This window comes from Protopterus annectens, chromosome 2.part1 (assembly GCF_019279795.1).
Source record: "Protopterus annectens isolate FY-2018-M chromosome 2.part1, PAN1.0, whole genome shotgun sequence".
Classification (NCBI taxonomy): Eukaryota; Metazoa; Chordata; order Ceratodontiformes; family Protopteridae; genus Protopterus; species Protopterus annectens.
The window spans coordinates 1,772,985,304-1,773,007,313 of record NC_056729.1 but is presented as its reverse complement, the minus strand read 5'-3'; the positions used below and the strand labels follow the sequence as shown (position 1 = coordinate 1,773,007,313).

Here is a 22,010-nt window from a genome sequence, read left to right as displayed (position 1 = left end):
GTGCCAAAAAACAAAAGAAAGAATATAAGGAGAAGGAACAGATGAGAAGGCAAGAAATGTGGAAAAAGGCATAAATATAGTTGGCAAGTATAGAAAACCCCTGGAATACTCTCATGTGGATCTGAAGCAGGAATGGTTAAGGAGAGGTGAATTTAAACCAAAAGATGAAAGGTTAGTATTGGTGGCCCAGGATAGTGGACTACATACATGTTGGTTTACAAAGTACATTGAACATGTGGGAGAAACAGACAAATGTAGGTTTTGTAAAACAGAGTTGGAAACAGTCACACACAAATGGCAGAAGGATTGTATACTGAAAGGCATAATAATGTGGCAAGACTGTTGCATTTGGGATTCTGCAAACATTATGGCATAGCTGAAAAACACTGGAAACATGAGCCACAAAGCATCATAGAAAGTTTACATCACATGGGATCATCCATTAGCAACAGTTCAAAAGATATATATATATATATATATATATATATATATATATATATATATATACGAGAAAACCAAATAAGTCATAAAATATCAGGATCTGCTGGCAGAAAGGAGAACAATGCGGAAGAAAGATACCTAGACAGTTCCAATAGTAGTAGGAGTAACGGGGTCTTATAAAAAAAAATCTACAATCATATTTAGATATGTTACCAATACATGTAACTCCTTAACAGAAGGAGTCACTACTGAGCACACTTCAGATGCTGCGAAGAACACTTTTGGCTGACATCATAGACTGAAATAGTACTAATGCCATGAACTTTAATCGTACGTTAACTTAGGAATGAGGTCCATTCCTTTCGTGGTGGTGCTGCGGTAGCATTGCCACCTCACAGTAAGACGTTGTCCTGTTCGATTCTCAGCTAAAGCATCTTCTGTGTGAAGACCTGCATGAATGGGCATACCTTTGCTGAAGGCTGTGCGTCAGAGCTGACAACTCTGCACATAAAAATCTACTGCCAATCATTAGCGGACCGGAGTTCTGCTGTGGCGACCCCTAACTGGGAAAACAAAAGAAACAACAACAACAACAAATCCAAAAGATTTAGAGAAATTAAAAAAAACCTGGGGATTAACTTTGACATCACTAGCTGGGTTGCCAACTGGCTCACAAATGGAACACATACAGTTAAAACTGGGGATGCCAACTCTACTAGCCATCCTGTTACCAGTAGCGCAATGCAGGGATCCATGCTAGGCCTACACTTGGTATCTATTTTTCAGAAGTCCGGGCAAAAATAGATGGCCTATGGCTTCCCAGATTTGCTGATGACTGTAAACTGGGTGCAATCATCAAATTCCCCAAAAATATCAACGTATTACAAAATGGGCTTACACAGACAAATGATTGATGTCAAATCCATGGACTTAAACTAAATGCAAAAAAATGCATTTTCATCCCCTTTGTGATACGAGAAACCCCTGCCAATTACAACCTTAATAATATCCCCCTAAGTTCAAATCCAGTGGTGAGAGATTTAGGAACACAAGTTGATAGCAACCTTAATTTTGATCATCAGGTGTCGACAGTAGTAAGGAAGGCCTTCTATGCTGCAGACCTCATAAGCAAGGGTACAGCATCCAAAGCTCTCATCAGACCAGTAATAGAGTACAATGTTCCCTTCTGTATGTGCCTCACCAGGCATCAGCAGCACCTAGAGAGACCTCAAAGGGTTCTAACCATGAAAATTCAAGGTCTACAGCACATGACCTATGTGGACAGACTGAAGTCCCTATCACTTTACTGAGTATTGTATAGACTGCTTAGAGGCGACTTGCACCTGGCCTACAGAGCAGTCTCAGTCCCTGCCTTGATGAGGCTGTTGCATAACCGCAAATCCAATGAGACAAGATTCACTCTCTCTAGGGATCTTAACCTCTTAGCCTGTGATATTAACAGGACATGCTGGAGAGACAGATATGTCTCCCAGAGGTTGCCACTCCTCTGGAACAAACTTCAAATTCATGTAAAACAGAGCTCCTCAATGATCCTATTTAAGCATAACCTGGACAATTGGATGGGATACCACAAATTTACACTGGGGGTTTCATCTACTTCCATCTTAGACAGGGGGACCTAGTGCTTATCTTACATTCACATGCAAATATAGACTATATATCTTGGTCCAGGAGGGAACAAGGATATAACATGGCTAGGTTTGTAGAGGCCTGAGGGCCAATAGCCTAGTAACCTCCTATAATGCTGTGATCCTATGATTATCTGGACTCTTTTGTATAATGTTCTAACATTGATACTTCTTGTCTTGATTGCATTATAGTTTTCTCTATTCTATGCATTCACAGTGACATTTTGCTTTTTTTTCTTCTTTCCTTTGTTACTCTATATTTTTCTGGTAGCCCTTTATCACTAGTATAGTCTACTTATTATGCATTTCTCTTAATAGTCCTGATTACATTGTTCACCTTCTTCTCACATTTCTCTCATCTGTCGTAATCTGTCTATCCATCTTTATCTATCTCTATTACATTAATCAGGTCTATCCTTAAATCATTTCTTCTGGACTGACAGTGTCTTTTTGCCCTATCTTTCCAGTGAGTCATGTATAGAAAGTTCCAGAAAAGCTTTCTGTGAGATGTCCTCATCAGATACACCATCTTTCATCTGCTGCTCCTTCATATGGGAACCCTTTGGTCCATCACTTTGCAGCAGTTCCTGGGTCAGGTTTGCCAGTGGTTCCTGCTCATTCCTTTGCAGTGCAACTTCAGTTTGGTTTTTGTACCGGTTTCCTACAGAAGGCTTCAGATCCTCATTATGTTGGAAATCTTCTATAGATACCTTAATATGGGGACCTGCTAGACAGGGGTCCAGGGAAGTAAATAGTCTGGGAAGAAATAGCCAGGGAATTGTTATGGCTAGGCTTGTATAGGCCCTAGGGCTGATAGCCTAGTACCAACCTATGAACCCCATAAGATAGAAGAGGTCACTTAAGGTTAATCATTTGTTAACTGAGGGGTGGAGCTAGGAACTAAACCTTCTATTTAAGGGGTAAAATAAAACATTTCTGAGCTTTACCAGAAAGGCTCATCCAGACTCTGCTACACTTTGCTGTGAAGGAAAGGTTAGTTTACTTTTATTTTTTGTATTTTGTATATTTTAAACACTGTAGTTTGTTTTCTTTACCTTGTGTTTTACTTGCATTCTGCTTTAACAGCATGTTAAAACTTCAAAAGAGACCACAGCTCTCTCTCTCCCTCTCTTCTGAGTCAAGCCCTCCCACCCAGTCACAGTTGTCTTGTTAAATACCACTGTCTTTCTAGTTGCCTGCCTCTTATGTTAATCCGACCATAGATCTCATTTCCTCTCTGCTTTCACTGGCTTGTGTGAATAATCACTAAATCAAAAATCCCTCCCCTTCAACTATTTAAATTTATTGGCCATCCTACTGTATTCCATAGTACCAGAATACAAAAGTGACCACCCCTTTCAACCCATCTTGCTGTTTTAAAAACAGTAACTCTCCACTAAACCTTAACTTTTTAAACAGGTAAAACTTAAGTTACCTACTTTCACGTCTAACGTCTCTACTGCACACTGCAGTGTGCATTTTTTTTCATCTTACCTTTAAGCATCCCTTTGACTTGCACTTTCTCTAATACCTGCTAGAAAGCACTAGGAAGCCTTAAACTGATACAAGCACTCAACTCTCCTTGTTAATAAGGAGAAATTAATCGTAGGCACTAAACAGCCTATAATTGCAAAGTACCTTGCTAAGGTAAGGGAAAACAGCTCGTGTACTTTAAAAAAAAAAAAAAAAGCACCAAACCAGGCATGTCCAAGGGTCAGCTTCCGGTGATTTCTCCTGTCCACCTGGTGAATCTGGGCATACTGGGGCAATGCAGCAATTGCCTCATGTACACAGACAACCCTCTCCTCCTACCACCCAACACTACAATCTGTGAGAGATGCACTTACATAGCCAAAATGGAAGCAAAGCTCTCTCCACCCAAGAATGTGCTAGACAGTCAAGAGGAAAAGGTTAACACCCACACTACACCTCAAGCAACACATAGCCCTTCTAAACCCACACCACCAAAACCCACATATAGCAACACTAAATCCACATATGCAGAGGCCCTTAACTGTAACCTGCCCAAGCAACAAGAACCTCTGAAGCTGAAACGCAAACAAACACCAATCACAACCAAAGTGTCACATAGTTCACAACACTTGTGTGCCACCCAGCAACAGCCCCTAAGGCAAGACAATGTACCTAACACTTTAGTCATAGGTGACTCTATAGTCCGGCACACTGATGTCCCTCTCACCAGGTGAACAAGGAGAAAATTACAGTCAGCTGCCTGTCGGGTGCCAGGATCCGCCACATAACGCATGCACTCAAGTCACTCCACAACAAGTTCAAATATGACTCTGTCATTGTCCATGTTGGAGTGAATGACTTGAGACGTACCTCCCTGGACTACATGAAAAGAGACATGGAAGAGCTCTCGAATCATGTGGCCCAGGCAGGTATGACCCTAACCCTGAATAGCATCCTGCCTTCGCCCAGAATGATACCACAATATAAGGACAAAATGATTGACTTCAACAATTGGCTAAGCTTCTGGTGTCATTCAAAGGGGATCCAGTATCTGTCTTCCTGGGATGACATGATTGACAGACCACAATGCTTTGCCAGAGATGGTCTGCACCTGTTGCCCCTGGGATTCAGGTTACTGGCTAAGGCTCTTGCCACCCCTATAGTGCCTTTTTTAGGCAAAGTTCAAAGGACAAAACCACCACCAGGTAAAAGCATGCAAAATCTGAAGGTAATGCTACTCAATTCTAGAAGTCTAAACCTCAAAATGCACTCTCTTGAGGCACTCTTAAAAATGGAGAACATTGATATCTGTGCAGTAACTGAGACCTGGTTCAAGGCTCCAGAGAGCACCCCTGCAATACCAGGCTACAACTCTTACTACACCTTTCGGCCACCAAAGCAGGACCGAAACACTAAAGGTGGAGGAGTGTCAATATTCACCAAGGATATTCACACCACCAGGCTAGTTGCCCAACACAATGCATCTGAAATTCTCCAGGTGCAACTAACACTAGGTAAGACTGCAATCCAAATTGTGGCTTGCTACAGATCCCCCACCATACCCCAAGATTCTCACTACACCTTTCTAAACATACTGGAAAATATTAAGATAGAACCACACACCCTACTACTGGGTGATTTTAACTACCCTGCCATTAACGGGGAAAACTACTCATGTACCAACACCTTTGCCCAACGGTTCTTGGAATTCATAAATTCGAATGCCCTGGATCAACTAATCCATAGTCCAACCAGGGGCTCCAATATCCTAGACCTGGTCATTACCAACATTGGAAATCGATGCTCCACACCTATGGTCAGCCCCTCGTTAGTCAGGACTGACCATAAGCTAATCAGCCTTAATATCCACATCCCACCCCCACCCCCCAGTAAGGAAACCTCCATAAAAAACTTCTCCAAAGCCAGCTTCATGCTACTCAAGTCAGAAGTGACAAACTTCATGACACCCATGCAGACGGGAGCTGAAAGTTCAACTGCTGAATCCTACACTAAGGCACTGTACGAGCACATACACTCATGCATAAATCGTGCCATCCCAAATAGAACCAAGATGCTCTCATCCAAAAAAAAGAAGCCAATCTGGTGGTCCCCTGCCATAAACAAACTTTACAACAAAAGGAAGAAACTGTTGCAGAAAAGAGGAAAATCCCAGGATGCAAAAAACTTCCTTACCAGCCTCAGTAAGAAACTGAGATCCCTCATAAAATCCTCCAAAGCTAGTTACGAAAATAAAATTGCCAAAGATTCCAAAGACAACCACAAGGCATTCTATAACTATATCAAGAATCTAAATGGCAATACTCAGATCTGCTCTGAGCTAAAACAGAATGGCATTAAATATACTGATCCCAAGGATATTGCCAATATCCTGGCAGATCGATTCAGTGCCAACTTCACCTCCCTCTCACCCCCTAAATGGCCCATCTCAATACCGGAAGATTGCCATATTCCTGTAATAACGGCCACACTGGTAAAAACGCACTCTCCAAAGCTAAGAATACAGCATCCATGGGACCAGATGACATCCCAGGCTGTGTACTACATGAACTACAATATGAACTGGCACCTCACCTAAGTGTCATGTTTAATCATAGCCTCACCTCAGGTTTCGTGCCCACTGAGTGGCGCAGAGCTACAGTTATCCCACTCCACAAGGGGGGATCCACCTTGGATCCCAGAAACTACCGTCCCATCAGTCTGACAAGCCTTATCTGCAAGGCCATGGAGCGTATTATCATGGAACTTATAAACAAAGACATTGGCAACCTTCAAACACTGGACCCCACCCAGTTTGGGTTCGTGAAGGGCCGATCTTGTCTCCTGAACCTGATTGACTTCTTCGAATCAGTCTCCAGAGCCATGGACAAGGGTAAGGTGGTCCACACAGCCTATCTAGACCTTGCCAAGGCCTTTGACACCATCCCCCACTCTGGAATCATAGATAAACTTACTAAGCTGGGCATTAATCCCTCGCCACCCAATGGGTTGCTAACTGGCTTACTGATAGAACCCACACTGTAAAAGTAGCCGACTCCAAATCCAGCTCCAGACAAGTGACAAGTGGAATACCTCAGGGTTCAGTCCTGGGACCACTCTTATTTGGCATCTACTTCTCTGAAGTACAGGCCAACACTAAGGGACTCTGGATAACAAAGTTTGCAGATGACTGCAAACTGGGAACCATTATTGAATCCCCAAATGATGTGGATACTCTACAAAAGGGCCTTACAGAAACAGATGCTTGGTGCCAGAGCCATGGGCTCAAGCTCAATGCCAAGAAATGTATAGTTATCCCCTTTGGGAAAAAACACGTATCCATGAATTACCATATAGGTGGCAGTACACTAAACACCGAACATGTGATAAGAGACTTAGGGACACAGGTGGACAGTGGTCTTACCTTCGATAACCACATCGCCACAACAGTCAAGAAATCCTTCTATGTGTCACACCTCATCATTAAGGGCTTTTCATCCAGAAAAAAATGAGGTCATTGTCCCACTGTACTCATCCCTCATTAGACCCATTATAGAATACAACGCCCCGTTTGGTATGTACCTCTCAAGACATCTGCAACAACTGGAAAGGCCGCAGAAATACCTCACTAAAAGAATCACAGGCCTAAAGCAGATGCCCTACGCTGACTGCCTTAAAAAACTCCAGCTATACTCTGTCACATATCGTCTACTCAGAGGCGATCTTTGCTTAACATACAAGGCCATATCAAACCTAGAGCTGCTGGACATGCTACACTTAAAGAAATCCCAATCCCTCAGAGCCACTCGCTCCAGGGATCTAAACCTTGTCATCACAATAAACAAAACATGCTGGAGGGATAGGTTCCTGACCCAGAGACTCCCCAGACTCTGGAATAGATTGCCCATACATGTCAAGCAGAGCACCTCTTTGGACCTCTTCAAAAGAAACCTTGACGATTGGATGGGAGAAAGGAAATTCACCTCGGGGATCACGTCAGTCGCCCTGCTAGACAGGGGTCCAGGGAAGTAAATAGTGTGGGAAGAAATAGTCAGGGAATTGTTATGGCTAGGCTTGTATAGGCCCTAGGGCCGATAGCCTAGTACCAACCTATGAACCTATGAACTTATGTGTCATTGCCTGTGTTGGAGTCTGCACACTAAATCCTTCACTAGGAAGAGAATCTATAACTTTAATTTCTATGTGTTTAACTTCTAAATTACTAATCTTCTTTTCTACATTTCTTCTTTGTTTTCTTATTTTTTGTATTGTGAAATAGTTCATATTTGGGTGCCTTTATCTCTATTTCTGTTTATATATATATATATATATATATATATATATATATATATATATATATATATATATATATATATATATATATATATATATAGTAGAGCTGTTGTTTTGTAGATTAGTTTGGCTTCTTCTTTGCATAAATATTTATTAATTGTTTTACCCACTTCCTCTGTTGCTTCTTTTCCAGTCTGTGTCATGTTTTTCATAAGTTTGTTGTATTAATGAATACAAATTTTTATTTGAAGCATTTGACAGTTTTTCTTGTGCAAGTATTTTTTCTTTCCAAGTATCTTCTATCTGAAATTTCTGGGCTTCTTGCGTAACAGAAACAATGCATATTTTTTTTTTACTTATCATCATCCACTTTTTTTGCCCTGTCAGTTTGTGTTTTTAGTGGACTACTTCCTCCTTCTACAACAGGAAGGCTGTCATACCTGTGGAGGCAGCTAATGCAATGATATTAGGACATTGTCAATGTCCTCTGTATTAAGCCTGAGATGTCCTTTAATGCTGCTGATCTCCATCAGTGGAAGTCCAGGTATCATGTTTTCCCTCCCCTGCCTTTGGAATAGGAGAGCTGTCCATCAGCCACTTCACGCTATCCCCAGCCCCAGGAAGCCCCATGAGCAGACCAAGTCTATTTCCAAACTATGGTTGCCAGTGTGACTGATAGATGCCTTGACTCTGCTCCATTGGAATGGATCTAAACACTTTATTTTGGCAGCCTTTATTCCCATTTCTTGATTGATTTTCAGCATTTTTGTCAGTTTTGTTTGTGAAATAGCTGTCAGAAACTTTTATGTAACCTTTTGCAAAGTAATGTCATCTAAACATAGTCTTTCATGGTAGGCAGCAAAATGGCACCATCAGTTTTGTATGACATTTGCCATTTTGCTTCCTTAACCAGTCTAGCTGCTGTCGTAGTGTGGGGCCATCGCAGTGGGCTGCAGTGTATCATTTCTGTTAGTCTTCCCATTGCCATCTCAACACCACAAGCTGCTTTTTTATTTTGTGTCTGTCTAGTACAGTCTGTTTCCTGTTCCTGTACCACTCTGTATACTCAGATCTGGTCATATACAAGCAGTATTCTGTTATTGGCTTATACTGTTTGTCTAGATGTCAAAAAAGACCTTAGCCAAGGTGGGTGGTTGGCATAAAGGCTAAGGTGTTTACCTTACAGACATGAGGTTAAGAGTTTGATTCTGACAAATGGCTAGGCTTAAAGCAGCCTACAAGGGCAGTTAGCCTAGTAATAATCTATGAAATATAATGAAATAAATAAATAAAAAATCTAAGAAATTAATATCAATTTATCTGGTCAGCAAACAGTAAATAAATTGCTTGTCTTGTAGATATACTTTAACATCAATTATTTCTTATGTATTCACATGGCCTTGGGACTTCAAGAGGAATTAAATTTATTGTGGGTAGCCTGTCTGTATATGAGCTCCTCTGGAGTGGTTTCCCACGAATGTATCTGAGGTGTAGAATACAGCATGAGATTTTGGAAATATAAAAACTCATCCTACTAGCTCACTTAAAAGTAGGTCTGAAATGCTAATAATTTTGTCTAAGCCATGCACCTGTATTAAGTTTTAAGACAGTGCCTCTTCATAATCCTCAGGGCATGCTTGCAGTTTTAGGCAGCACAGATATAAGGGTCAAAAATGTGTTATATAACGGTCTCATAAAATTATTCACACCAAATTCCTTGTGCTAACTGTGCTAATGTGTTTTCTTTCCCACAGGAACGTACAAGGGCAGCTTTATTGGAGACATTATATGAGGAGCTACATATGAACAGCCAATGCATGATGGGACTTGGAAGTGATGATGATAAAATGGAGAATGGCGGCGGAGGAGGGTTCTTTGAGTCATTTAAGGTACTAAAGCTAATGTTCTGAGAAAGGTTCAGTCTGCAGTTAACAGTGACAGGACACTTTATACAAAATGTTCACTATCTATACCAAATACCTGGAAGCAATACTTCTGTAGGACAGCATCCTGTTTCTTGTGAAAACTATGTTATTGTCAAGCTGAAAAGGGTTAGGAACAATGCTTATGGAGGGTTGTCCTTATCTAGCTAAAAGGAACTAATATGCCATGCAGGCTGTAGCAATATTTTTTTTTTTTGGGGGGGGGGCACTTGAGCATGGAAAAAATTTGGAGAGACCATTAACAAAGAATATCCAGTGACTTCTGAAACATTCCAGAAACTGTTCATTGTTTTATGACTGGGAAGCAGGGTCTCACACAGATGAAGCAACATAATGGTGGGAATGGGCTAACGAGTACAGTGGACATTGCTGGAAAGTGATAAGGAACCCCTTAATCTGGTGTACACGCTCTCTTAGATGAAGACCATGTCTGGAATCTTTGGTGGGTTGGGGCTTATCACTCTACATGCAGTAAATGCAGTGCCCCGGGGCTTCCATATTGATGTGACTGCAGGTGTGCATGAGATCTGGATGACGACTGGAAGGCCTGGACAGGTGTGGGCTTCAGGAGGTAATGTATATCATCATTGTTTTACAGAGCATAGGGATTCTGTCTCAGGAATGAAAATGTTTGGTAGTAGCCTCATAATTTATTTGTTTCTATTTTATTTATGTATTCGATATTTGTTTACCAGGAAATTCTGCCTATGCAAGAGCTCATTTTCAGGAGCGGTCCAGGGGGTAAAGCTTGAAAATACATTTTTTTTTTCTTTAAAACATTTGTAGAAAGTGCAATGAAGTTATAAGTTATGATTTAAATTAACAATTCAAAATAACACGATCATGAGGAATTATGCAAAAATAAGTAACAGGGCAATACAACTTTGTGAGCTGTACAAAGAATGTGGTCAGGAAGAGTTACTGAAAAAAAAGTCCAGAGCAATAAATTTCATGAGTTAAGGAAATACTGTTTCACTTACTTTATAATTTTGGATAGAACAGAAGAATTAATAGGTGTAGATTAATAAACAGAGAATATAAGATACAGATAATTGTCAGGTAGAAAGTTAAACATGCAGATTCAGAATTCAAATATCATGTATACGAAGAAACAGTAGTTTAGTTTAAGAGCAGATTTGGTTAGTACAGTATTGAAGTGTTATTATGAGATAGTGAGATCAGGCAGGTGAGAAAAATATTTGACAAAATGAAGATGTAGGATTGAGAATGTAAAGATGGAAATTAAGTTATCCTGATGTATTACATGTGCAGAGCCAAGATCGAAAGATAATTTCTTTTAAGGGTTGTTTAAATAACTGACTGTTGGGTAGTAATCTACTATAAATGAGGATTAAAATCCAGGCTTTAGCCCCAGTGTTAAAGCAAAGACCATGACCTCCGGCTTTGTTGGGTTTACAGAGTCTTAGGAGTTGTTTATCAGAGGAGTAAAGGGAATGATTTAGAAGCTGAGCATGGAGCTGATAGCTGGGCAGGTAGAGGGTTGGTGTATCATACTGTATGCCAGTACAAATTATAGAGCAGCTGATGAGGTAGTTCTAGCCAATGTAATTCTTTCAAATAAGTGCAGTGATGACAGTTGCAGAGCTGATTGGTAACAAACTTTGCCACTTTTTGTAGCCGAAGCCATGGTAGGAGGGATGACTTTATGTTGGTAAAAATGGGTAGGTATAGAGAAGAGGGTAGGCAGTGGCAAGTATAACTGTATAGGGGTTAGTAAGGAATTTGTTTGATCTGGAGAGCATCCCAAGTTTTTGATGAGTCTGATACGATGCGAGTTTGAATATGAAGGTCAAACTTTAACAGATCATTTATCATGAGCCCTTGTAACTTGGTGTAAAAACCACATCAATATCAGTGACATTTGGTGAAGATATTTTAAAGTTAGCTTTAAAAGAAGAGAGAGATTTGGGGGAAAAATAAGAAAAAATTGTGGGTTTTTTGTACTGAATTTGGTTGCTAGTTAGCCCACTTTCAGTGGAGCTGAAGGCATTTTGAGTTGTGGTTGGCAGTTAAAGATACCTGGACTGAGTATTTCTGATGCCATTTGACCTGCTGATGTTCAGTAGGTCCATCTGTATTAGATCAGAGGATGCCTTGTATGCCAGACATGTCACCTCTAAGCACTCTGTAGGATACTGAGTATAGTAATAAATATTTGAGGTGGTCCATGCAAGACCTATTGTTTAGGACTTGTATCCTTTTAAGTAAGATATCTCTGAAGGTATTCCAATTGTTGCATGGGGCTGGACAAAATGCCCATTATAGCACTTGTTTTGGGCAACAAGTGAGAATCATGTCATTGATGTCCAAGAGACTACTGCCCCCTTGTGCTGTCATGATGGCTTGTTGTGCTCTCTACAGAAGTGTAAGTTGATGATGATGGTGGTTATCCATGCTAGCCTGCCAGGCATGGCATGGTTTCTGGATCTGTTGTAGATGCGGAATCACATTCCATAGGTGATGAAGGTATGTCAATGATTGTGGCTGGAATGGTACTCTATGCAGTGACCATTATTAGCAGTGACACTATGCTATCAGACTGTGCCACGGTGATGCACATAGCATCTGATGCTGCATTTAATTCAGGCATGCTCTGCTCTATCACAATTAATTTGAAGGCCGCTAAATCTGTGTAGGCAGATAGAAACACATCTGCCTACAACTGATTATATATTACAACCCCACACCTTAGTGCTATACCAACAATATAGAGAACAGGTCATGCAGTGAATGAAGGCAAACATAACCTGAGGTGTTTGCTACCATGCCTACATCACAGAAATAAGGTGCTGTTTATCATCAGAATGGCCAAAGCAGTGGTGAGCCACAGAGTTGTGCCTTAAGTTAATACAAACCTAGTATGTCAACAGGAGCACAGAATGTTTGGGTCAGTTTAGCACCCACATACAGGCTGATGGATATCATCTGCCTTTCTCTGTCCATTGACAGGGACACCAAGAAATCTTTCATGTCAGTGCTAGTCTGTGAAGATGGACTTCCATCTGTGGACATTCTGTCCCATGCAATGGCTTGGGTCTTTGTGCAAGCCTGCATTATCATGATAGTGATTATTGTGTCAATCTGCAGTGGCCACTGATGGTATTTATATCTGTAATGATATCATGAGACACCCATTTCCAGAAAGCTCATCAGCTCTATCACTGCTCAAAATGTACATTCCATGCACATAGAGATCCTGTGATGACACCTTTGAACAAATTAGCTATAACATTTGATTGATATTTTCCTAAAGAAACAACCAAATTAATGTCAGTTTTCACCTCCTTTTGTTTTAGCTGAAGTTATTGTCAGGAATGTAATTTGATAGCTCACTACCAGATCTGGGCACTAGCGATAATCACCGAATCCTTTCAATACAAATTTGTAAACATTTTTGTAAGAATATTACCTCAGTTATTAAGCTTTCATATACAGTTCTGAAGTCCTTAACTTGAATTTCTTATGTTACTCTCACATTTATTTTCCTTGATCTGTTTCCCAAGGCACTGTTTTTCATTTGAATCACTAGGATGCCACTTTTCAAGGAGACAGTTCTCTCTGTCTCTCTCTTACTCTAATTCAGCTTCCAGTTTCTACACTCTGAAAAGTTTTTGCTTGTAACATCATGGCAGTCATTTTTCCTCCTTTGCCACCATAGAAAGTCTATCAACTAACAGCAGCATCTTAATTCGGAAAGGTTTGTTTGAAGTTTCTTTGGATCCTTCAGTTAAAATAATATTCATATAATTTGCTACCCTGAGGAGAATGCCTTTTCTTTTCCCTTTAGTGTAAAAATTCCTGGAATTTTCATTATTTCTGCAGGAATTTATTCAGCCATCATCTTGCTGGTCAGACCACACCCCTGGGGCAGCATATACCGCTAATTAATGGAGGTTAGAGCACATGATGGCATTTCACATATGCTTAGGGTGGGTGGAGAGGCATATAACATGGAAAAGTGTTTCTGCTCATATCATGCTTTGCTTTCTTGCCCTCTGAAACAATAGTACAGCATGTTACCTCATTGCTGCTGTAGGAGTGGACGGTGCTAACACCAGGACACCTCAATATCCTGTACTTCACCTCAAGGATGGATCCTTGATCTACCAGCTGTGTTCTCAGGCTTGTGGCTGTCATCTACTGGGCAAGTTGATTTGTCTAGTAGAGGAGGCAAAGGTTAAAGCTGTGGACTATAAAACATGAGATGAATGTTAGCTAGACAGTAAATGATTAAGTTCAAAGCTGTTCAGCTTTCTTTGAAAGCTTCCACAACTTCCCTTTGCATTCCCTAGCATATGAAAATGCCGATGACAGAGAGAGATTTAAGTAAACTCGGAGTACTGCTTCATTAGGAAGATGTTTCACAGAAGAAATGTATATAATTCTGCATTTATATATACAGTTTATAAGTTCTGATGTACTTTCCAACTGACAATATAACTGGAATGGCATTTTTAAACTACCATTGGCATGTCTCATCTGATGTAATTAAAAGCACAGCAAAAAGTTATAGCATTCAAATTGCTACCTCTAGAAAAATATACTCTTTAGTTATGTGAAGGCTAATCACATTAAATTCCCAACATGGCTGTTACAGTTACTTCTGTCTGTGCATTCAACAAACTTCAGGCAAATTGTTAAACTGGCATTATCCCCATCAGGAAAATGTTATTGGGTACCATGTGGCTAATGTAAAATAATTAAACCCTAGTGAAATGAGTTTGATAAAGTGGATCATAATGTCAACACCTTCTGTTTGGGGATTAAATATTCTATGTTATGAGACTCATTTTCTGACAGTTAAATTAACAGTTGCTCATACCTAAACTTAGAATAAAAATGTCCATGTAGCTATAAGTAATCTTACACATTATTGTATGATGTGGATATTGTCCATCTCAAGTTTGTAAATCGTTATAACCTGCTTGTTTCTCTTTTTACTATGCATTCATTCCTCAACTGTCTTAAATTCTTTCGTGCAACATCTGTGAACAGACAAGAAACTTTTAGTTATGTACTTACCATAACTTCGGATGTATGGGATCCATCTCGCCTACATTCATAACTGATGGGCTCGGAGCCGATCCATCGGCTCCGACTCGGCCAACTAATACACTAGAACGAAGTCTCTTATTGGCTGGGCTACTCCCTATCCCAGGATGCACTACACCTGCTTCCCCAGATCTTGTTTGTTCACTTTCATACATCCATGCAAATCCAGAAAAAAGTAGTAGTCACTACAACCAACTAAAGTTCTTCAAGAGAAGATCTCCAAATGGAACTACATCTCCTCTAAATCCGAATGGAAGGGGGAAGGAGGGTGGGTACTTATGAATGTAGGCGAGATGGATCCCATACATCCGAAGTTATGGTAAGTACATAACTAAAAGATGTAATGGGATCCTATCTCGCCTACATTCATAACTGATGGGGCAGCGTCCCTAGCACCTAAATCCCGGGTGGCTCATTGGAAAACACTCCTGAGAACTGTGGAACCAAAGGAAGCCCTGCCTCGAGAAACCATATCTAATTTATAATGAGAAATGAAAGTGTGCGGAGAAGTCCAGGTAGCCACAGCACAAATATCATCTATTGATAATTTGGAGTGAAAAGCTACAGAAGTAGCTATTGTCCTGGTAGAATGAGCCTTGACTGGAAAGGGAAGCTCTTTGTTAGCTTGTGAATAAATGAACGAGATACAATCTTTAATCCATTTAGCTATGGAGGTCTTAGCTACTGGTTGACCCAATCTGTTCATTGCAAAGGAAACAAACAATTGATTTGATTTCCGTGTCTGAGCGGTTCTATTCAAGTAAAAACGCAGTTGTCTATGGACGTCCAATTGATGCAAGATATATTCTGCGTTATTAGAGAACTCTGGAAAAAACACAGGGAGCTCTATAGTTTGTTGAATACAGAAAGAAGAGGCTACCTTTGGTAAAAAGGAGGGGTTTAATTTCAAGGAAACTCTATGCTTGTGAAAAATCAAATAGGGAGGATCAGAACAAAGAGCTTGAAGTTCTGAAACCCGCCTGGCGGAAGTTATGGCCACTAAAAAGGCCGTTTTCCAGGACAGAAATTTCAAATCGCAGGTAGCAGCTGGTTCAAAAGGACGGGCAGTTAGGGCAGCAAGAACCATATTCAAGTCCCAAGGGGGGACAGGGTGAAATATTGGAGGCCTAAGGAGCCATGCTCCTTTAAGGAAAGCCTTACAAAGTTTGTGAGACATCAATGAAGGTTCAAAGGAAGCATGAAAATTAGAGATAGCCGCTAGCTGAACCTTAATGGTAGAAACTAAAGAGCCCAACTGAAAAAGGGAGGCCAGGAAATTCAGAACCTCCAATACAGGTGCAGTAAGGGGGTCTATACCCCGTTCCTGAGCCCAGAAGGCGAACCTTTTCTATTTGCTGGAATAAAGTTTGACAGTGGAAGGTTTATGAGAAGAAGACAATATGTGGATCACGTCCGGAGAAAGAGAATTGTCTCGGACTAAGGATGGAAGTGGAGTAACCATGCCGCCAACTTCAAAGACCTGAGAGACGGGTGAAGCCATCCTGACTGATGAGTCAACAGGTCTGGCACCGGGTCCAGAAACCATGGACCTTCTACCGCATGCCTCTGTAGGAAAGGGAACCAAACTTGACGAGGCCAGTGCGGGGCAATCAAAATCATCTCGCTCTCCAGGTAGATGGCCTTCTGTATTACCCTCGGTAGGAGGGGAACCGGAGGGAAGGCATAAAGAAGACCGGGGGGCCAAATGTGTGTCAGAGCGTCCCTGGGAATCTGTCCCTGGGAGGGGAACAGCGTGAAGAACTCTCTGCATTTCGCATTGTGAGGGCTGGCAAACAGATCGCAGCAAGGGAGGCCCCATTTGGCGAAGATTTTTGCAGCTACTCTCTGGTTGAGGGACAACTCGTGGGGTAAGAGAATGGTTCTGCTTAATCTGTCCGCAATCACATTAGATTTCCCCGGTATGTGCATCGCCATTAGAAAGCGGTTGGTAGCTACTGCCCAGTGCCAAAGTCTCATGGCTTCTCTGCACAGTGGGTAAGATCTGGTTCCACCTTGCTTGTTTATATACCAAACTACTGACATGTTGTCGGAAAGGATAGCAATTGGACCATGCGGGAGAGCGTGATGGAGAGCTTGCAGCACCAAGAGTACCACTCTCATTTCCAGGATATTGATATGCAAATGCGTTTCCTGGATTTGCCATGTGCCTTGGACCGACCTGTCCAGGTAATGACCCCCCCACCCTACCTGGGAGGCATCCGTAGTCACAGTGGCAACGGGACGTTGAGGAATAAAGGGTCGCCCCTGGTCGAGATTGGATTGGAGGAGCCACCAACGCAGATCCCGACGGCAACTCTCCGTGATCATGACTGAATGGTTCAAGGGAAGTTCCTGATAGGACCATTGAACCGACAGAAGCCATTGTAATATTCGCATGTGCAGTCTGGCTAAAGGGACTAAGAGTATGGATGACGCCATCGAACCCAACAGTTGTAGAATCCGATGGGCCGGGGCTCTTGATAGGGGAAGACAGGATTTGACTTGGTTTTGTAGAACCTGAATTCTTGCTGCCGGTAAAAAGGCGCGCATTCTTTTTGTGTCTAAGTCTGCGCCTATAAAAATAATACGCTGAGATGGCTGTAGTACAGATTTTTGCCAATTGAACGTAATCCCCAAGAAACGGCCCAAGGTGAACGTGGCATTGAGCGCCTGGAATAGTAGATGCTCGGAGGTGGCAGTAAGGAGCCAGTCGTCTAGATATTGAAACACTTGGAATCCCAGACTCCTCAGGTGAGCAGTCACCACTGCTAGACACTTGGTGAACACCCTGGGGGCTGTGGTGAGACCAAAGGGCAGTGCTCGGAATTGGAAATGACTGACTCCGAGGCGGAAGCGTAAGTGTCTCCTGGACTCTTGAGCTATCAGGATGTGATAGTAAGCATCCTGGAGATCTATGGAGCACGTTCATGCATCTTTCTCCAGCAATGGAAGAATGGATTGAAGGGTGACCATTCGGAATTTGGACTTTTGCACAAAACGATTCAATGAACTGAGGTCCAAAATTGGCCTGAAGTCCCCTGTCTTTTTTGGTATCAAAAATAATCTTGAGTAAGTTCCTGATCCGATCTGGTCGGTGGGGACAGGCTGGATGGCTCCTTTTTCTAGCAGCTTTGAAACCTCTATTGCTGCCTGATCCCACTGACTGGGTGGTACGTCCGGGATTTCCCTTAAGGAAAGGGGGGGCTTGTTGAAGGGAATGATATATCCTCTGGTAATAATGCGAAGCACCCACTGATCGCTTGTTATGGATTCCCAAGCTTGTGGGTGTGCCGCAAACCGACCCCCGACTGGCTCCGGAGCTGCACAGTCGGGCAACAACTCAGGGACGCTGGTTGTATGAAGAACCATGAAAGGAATCGCGGTCTCCAGAGTTACGGGGGCCTCTGCCACCTCTGGGGTGGCGTCTTCGAGAATCCCCCCCCCTGCCTCAGGAGGGGGAATCACTGGGTGGAGTAGGGAAAGACTTCTGAGATTTTCTGAACCACATTTTCCCTCCTCTCTGAGCCTTGGGGTAAGGCCTAGAAGGAGCAGAAAAATGGGCCCCAACGGCAGTCAAGGTCTTGCCCTCCTGCTCGCACCGAGTTAGTGTGTCCTTCACCTTGGGTCCAAACAAAGATGACCCATTAAAGGGGGCATCGGCGAAGGAAGACTTGAAGGCCTCCGCAAATGAACACAAGCGTAACCAGGCGTGTCTCCTGAGGGCAACGCCCGTTCCTGCTGCTCTACTCGCCCCTTCGGCCGCATACGAAATGAGCCTCATGGACGAGTTCACGATGGATAACAGGGTAGTCATCTGGGCGCCAACAGCCGGGGCCAGCGCCTCAGGTAGATTACCAGTGAGGGAGTCATTTAGCTCTTTAAGGAGGTCCCTTTGGAGCCTAGTAAAATGGCATAAATAATTCAGCGACCGTAAGAAAAAGGCCGCTGACGACAGGGTACGCTTCCCGTACCTATCCATGCTCCTAGAATCCTTATTAGGAGGGTGGACAGACGTTGAAGCCTCTGCCACGTCCTGCTGTGTGGCAGAAGCCACCACCATAGCATCTACTGGAACACCTTTCGCCAGAAATTCCTTCTGGGGGGGGCCGAAAGAAACTTATTGGGTCTCGCAGGCACCGGTTCCACAGAATCTGGATGTTCCCACGCCCTTCGAGAAACCAAATCAAGGAGTTCATCGAAGGGCGGAGACACCCAGGAGGCGGAGGGCTGGGCCCCGAAGGCCTTGAGGAAGACTGACTCCTCAGCTGAAGGGGTTTTGGCCTGCCAATCTCCTCTCTGTCTCAGAATCTCCAGGATATCTGAGAAAGAGATATCATCCAAAGATGATTTGGGGGACCCTTCTGCGTCATCGAGGTCAGTATCCGATGTAACAGACTCATCTTGGGAGTTCACATGCTTCCTCTTGCACAATTTCTTCCGTGGGGGCTCGTCCAAAGCAGTTTCGGACAGACCCCCCGGAAGAAGGGAACCCCCGATGGGGGTATCCTCAGGCCTTGGAGCCCCGCTGCCGGGGGACTGCAACACAACAGAAGCACCAGTCTCCAGGTCTAGGGACGGTGAGGTAAAAGCCTGCTGAGCCGGCAAAGGCATGGCCAGCACGGTCCTCATGGCCTCAAAGGCCGGACCTCCAGACTCCATGGAGATCACTGGTCTAGAGGCCACGATGGCACTGGGAATTCCAGCAGCCGATGCTCCGAGGGGAAGACTAGGCACCGAAGCACCCAGCCCCAAAGTGTTCCCCTCGGGCCCGACTGAGGAAGTCCCAGTACCAAACCCTGAACCCAAGGACAGGGTAGGAACCATAGTCGGAGCCGACAGACCTCGAAGGGGTCTTGGCTCCGACCGTATGGCTCCGCATTGCTCCACCATCACCGACTCCAACGGTTCTGAGGAGGTTGGAGGAGGAATCGAATGTGTCAGAGGGGGGATCGGCTCCGAAGCCAACTGGGCTGGAGCCTCCGAAGGAGCTTTCTTCGGAGCCGAGGGGGAAGAGTCTGAGCTGCACACCTCCACCGGCTCCGAAGCCATTGGAACCGATGGAGGTGATTCGCCTCTCGATACTCCAACCTGCGACTCCAAGACTAATGGAGCCGAGGAAGGAGGTATCGAGGCAGACCCTTCGACCCTCGGCCCCGAAGTCAGTGGAGCCGAGGAAGAAGAGGTCGACTTTTGCTTTTTAGCAGTCGGTTCCGACGGACTTGTCGGAGCCGACGATCTTTTCTTTTTGGATGTAACAGGAGGCTCTAAAGCTTCTTCAAAGGAGGGCTTAATAAGACCCTTCAAGATGAGTTTATTTTTGCGCTCTTGAAGAACCCTAGAGGAGAAAGCATGACAGACACTACATGTCTCCTGTAGATGTTTAGGCCCCAAACAGTACACGCAAATGGAATGACTGTCTATAATAGACATTTTGTAATTGCACCTAGTGCATTTCTTGAATCCTGACTTCTGCTCTTTTGACATGATAAAGTAGAAGAGATATGACAAGCAGTATAACTGACAAAGCTTGCGCTAACTGTAGAGCGCGAGAAACCAGGCACGAGCTCTGCGAGGAAAATTTACCTCACAAGAGAACACAGTGAACACACACACACCACAAAAAACAATGGTCCAAAGCCCTCTAATTTAAACGTGCTTAGCCCGAAGAAAAAATAAAATTAACACCAACACTCAAAAAATAGGGCAAAGGCCCTCTAACTTAAACGGGCCTTGCCCGACAGCAAAAGTAAAGTACCAGTATTACTTCAGACAAAAAGTTATATACTAAAATACACTCTTTACAGAAAGTAGCTGTTAAAACAGCTGTTTTATGAATATTCAGAGGAAACAACCCAAGGTCAAAGACCAGTAAAGGTAAAAGAAACCACTTAGCTCCAGCCAAGTCGAGACCACGTCCAGCTTGTAAAGCGGCAAACGAGATCTGGGGAAGCAGGTGTAGTGCATCCTGGGATAGGGAGTAGCCCAGCCAATAAGAGACTTCGTTCTAGTGTATTAGTTGGCCGAGTCTTGACCAATGGATGGGAGATCGCAGATATACCCCAGGGATTACCTCAGTGTCACTGCTCGACAGAGGCACAGCAAAATAATGGGTATAGTTCCCCATACTAAAGGGGTGGCGTAAGCCACAAAACGAAGGGCTAGGCTTGTAAATGCCCTCGGGCAGATAGCCTAGTATGAACCTATGAACCTATGGATCGGCTCCGAGCCCATCAGTTATGAATGTAGGCGAGATAGGATCCCATTACATCAGAATAAACCCCTACCTCTAGTCATGTATATCATCTCCTAAAGTTATATCCCTTACAAAAATTGCACTAGATTGCCCATCATTAAGTGTTACATAATCAGCAACAAAGATGTGAAACCCCTCCTTCCTATTATTCCCTTACTGCACATTTATATGCATTTCTCGTTGCTGTTGCATCACTTAGCATCCACTGTAAATTATTAAAGAACTTTTGACTTTGAGGCTGCATGGCACAATACAGAGTTACTAACCCAAGAAAAAACTGTACTCTGCAACATTTATTCAAACCAATATGATGATAAATAATTCATCATCACTGCTAAATCCACTTGACCAAACATGCTGCAGGACATATCTGTTGCAGCGACGTCATATACAATACCTCCATCCATAATGAGCTGGGCATTTTCATGAAATCACATGTGCAGTCTCAGAGATTTGATTAAAACCATGAAGTAAAGTAAGGAGTGCAGTGTGTTTAATTTGTTTTTACACAAAAAAGAATTTCATTACAAGTTTCAACTCTAAGCAACAGCATATCAGTTTCACCCTGCAAACACAATAAACAGACCTTCAGCCTGCAAACACAGTAAACAGCCCTTCAACCTGCAATGTAATGTAGCAGGCTGCACCCAAAATCTGTGCTGAAAGTGTGAACAGACTTCCTCATATCAGAGGGAAAGAAACACATTTTTTCCAGCAATCTGGCATCAAATTCTTTGTTTTCAGTCAAGTCCTCCTTACTGTACCATCTAAATTATGATTTTTATATTACCAATCTTGTTTGATTTTCTGCATTTCTCTTTGCGTTAATCAAAGTTAAAAATTAAAATATTATACAACATCGGATGGTTCCTGTCGCTGCCTAGTGGA

The 22,010-nt window shown here is 42.8% G+C and overlaps 1 protein-coding gene across 2 annotated transcripts in view; it reads left to right on the top strand.

Moving 5' to 3' along the window:
* The window catches only part of LOC122794633 (RAP1 GTPase activating protein), a 1,835,311-nt gene that overhangs the window by 1,529,207 nt on the left and 284,094 nt on the right, over positions 1–22,010 (top strand). For both annotated transcript variants that reach the window (XM_044063215.1, XM_044063214.1), the window contains exon 15: positions 9,608–9,742. In XM_044063215.1, coding sequence (XP_043919150.1) covers positions 9,608–9,742 — 135 coding nt within the window. The remainder of the gene's footprint in view (positions 1–9,607; positions 9,743–22,010) is intronic.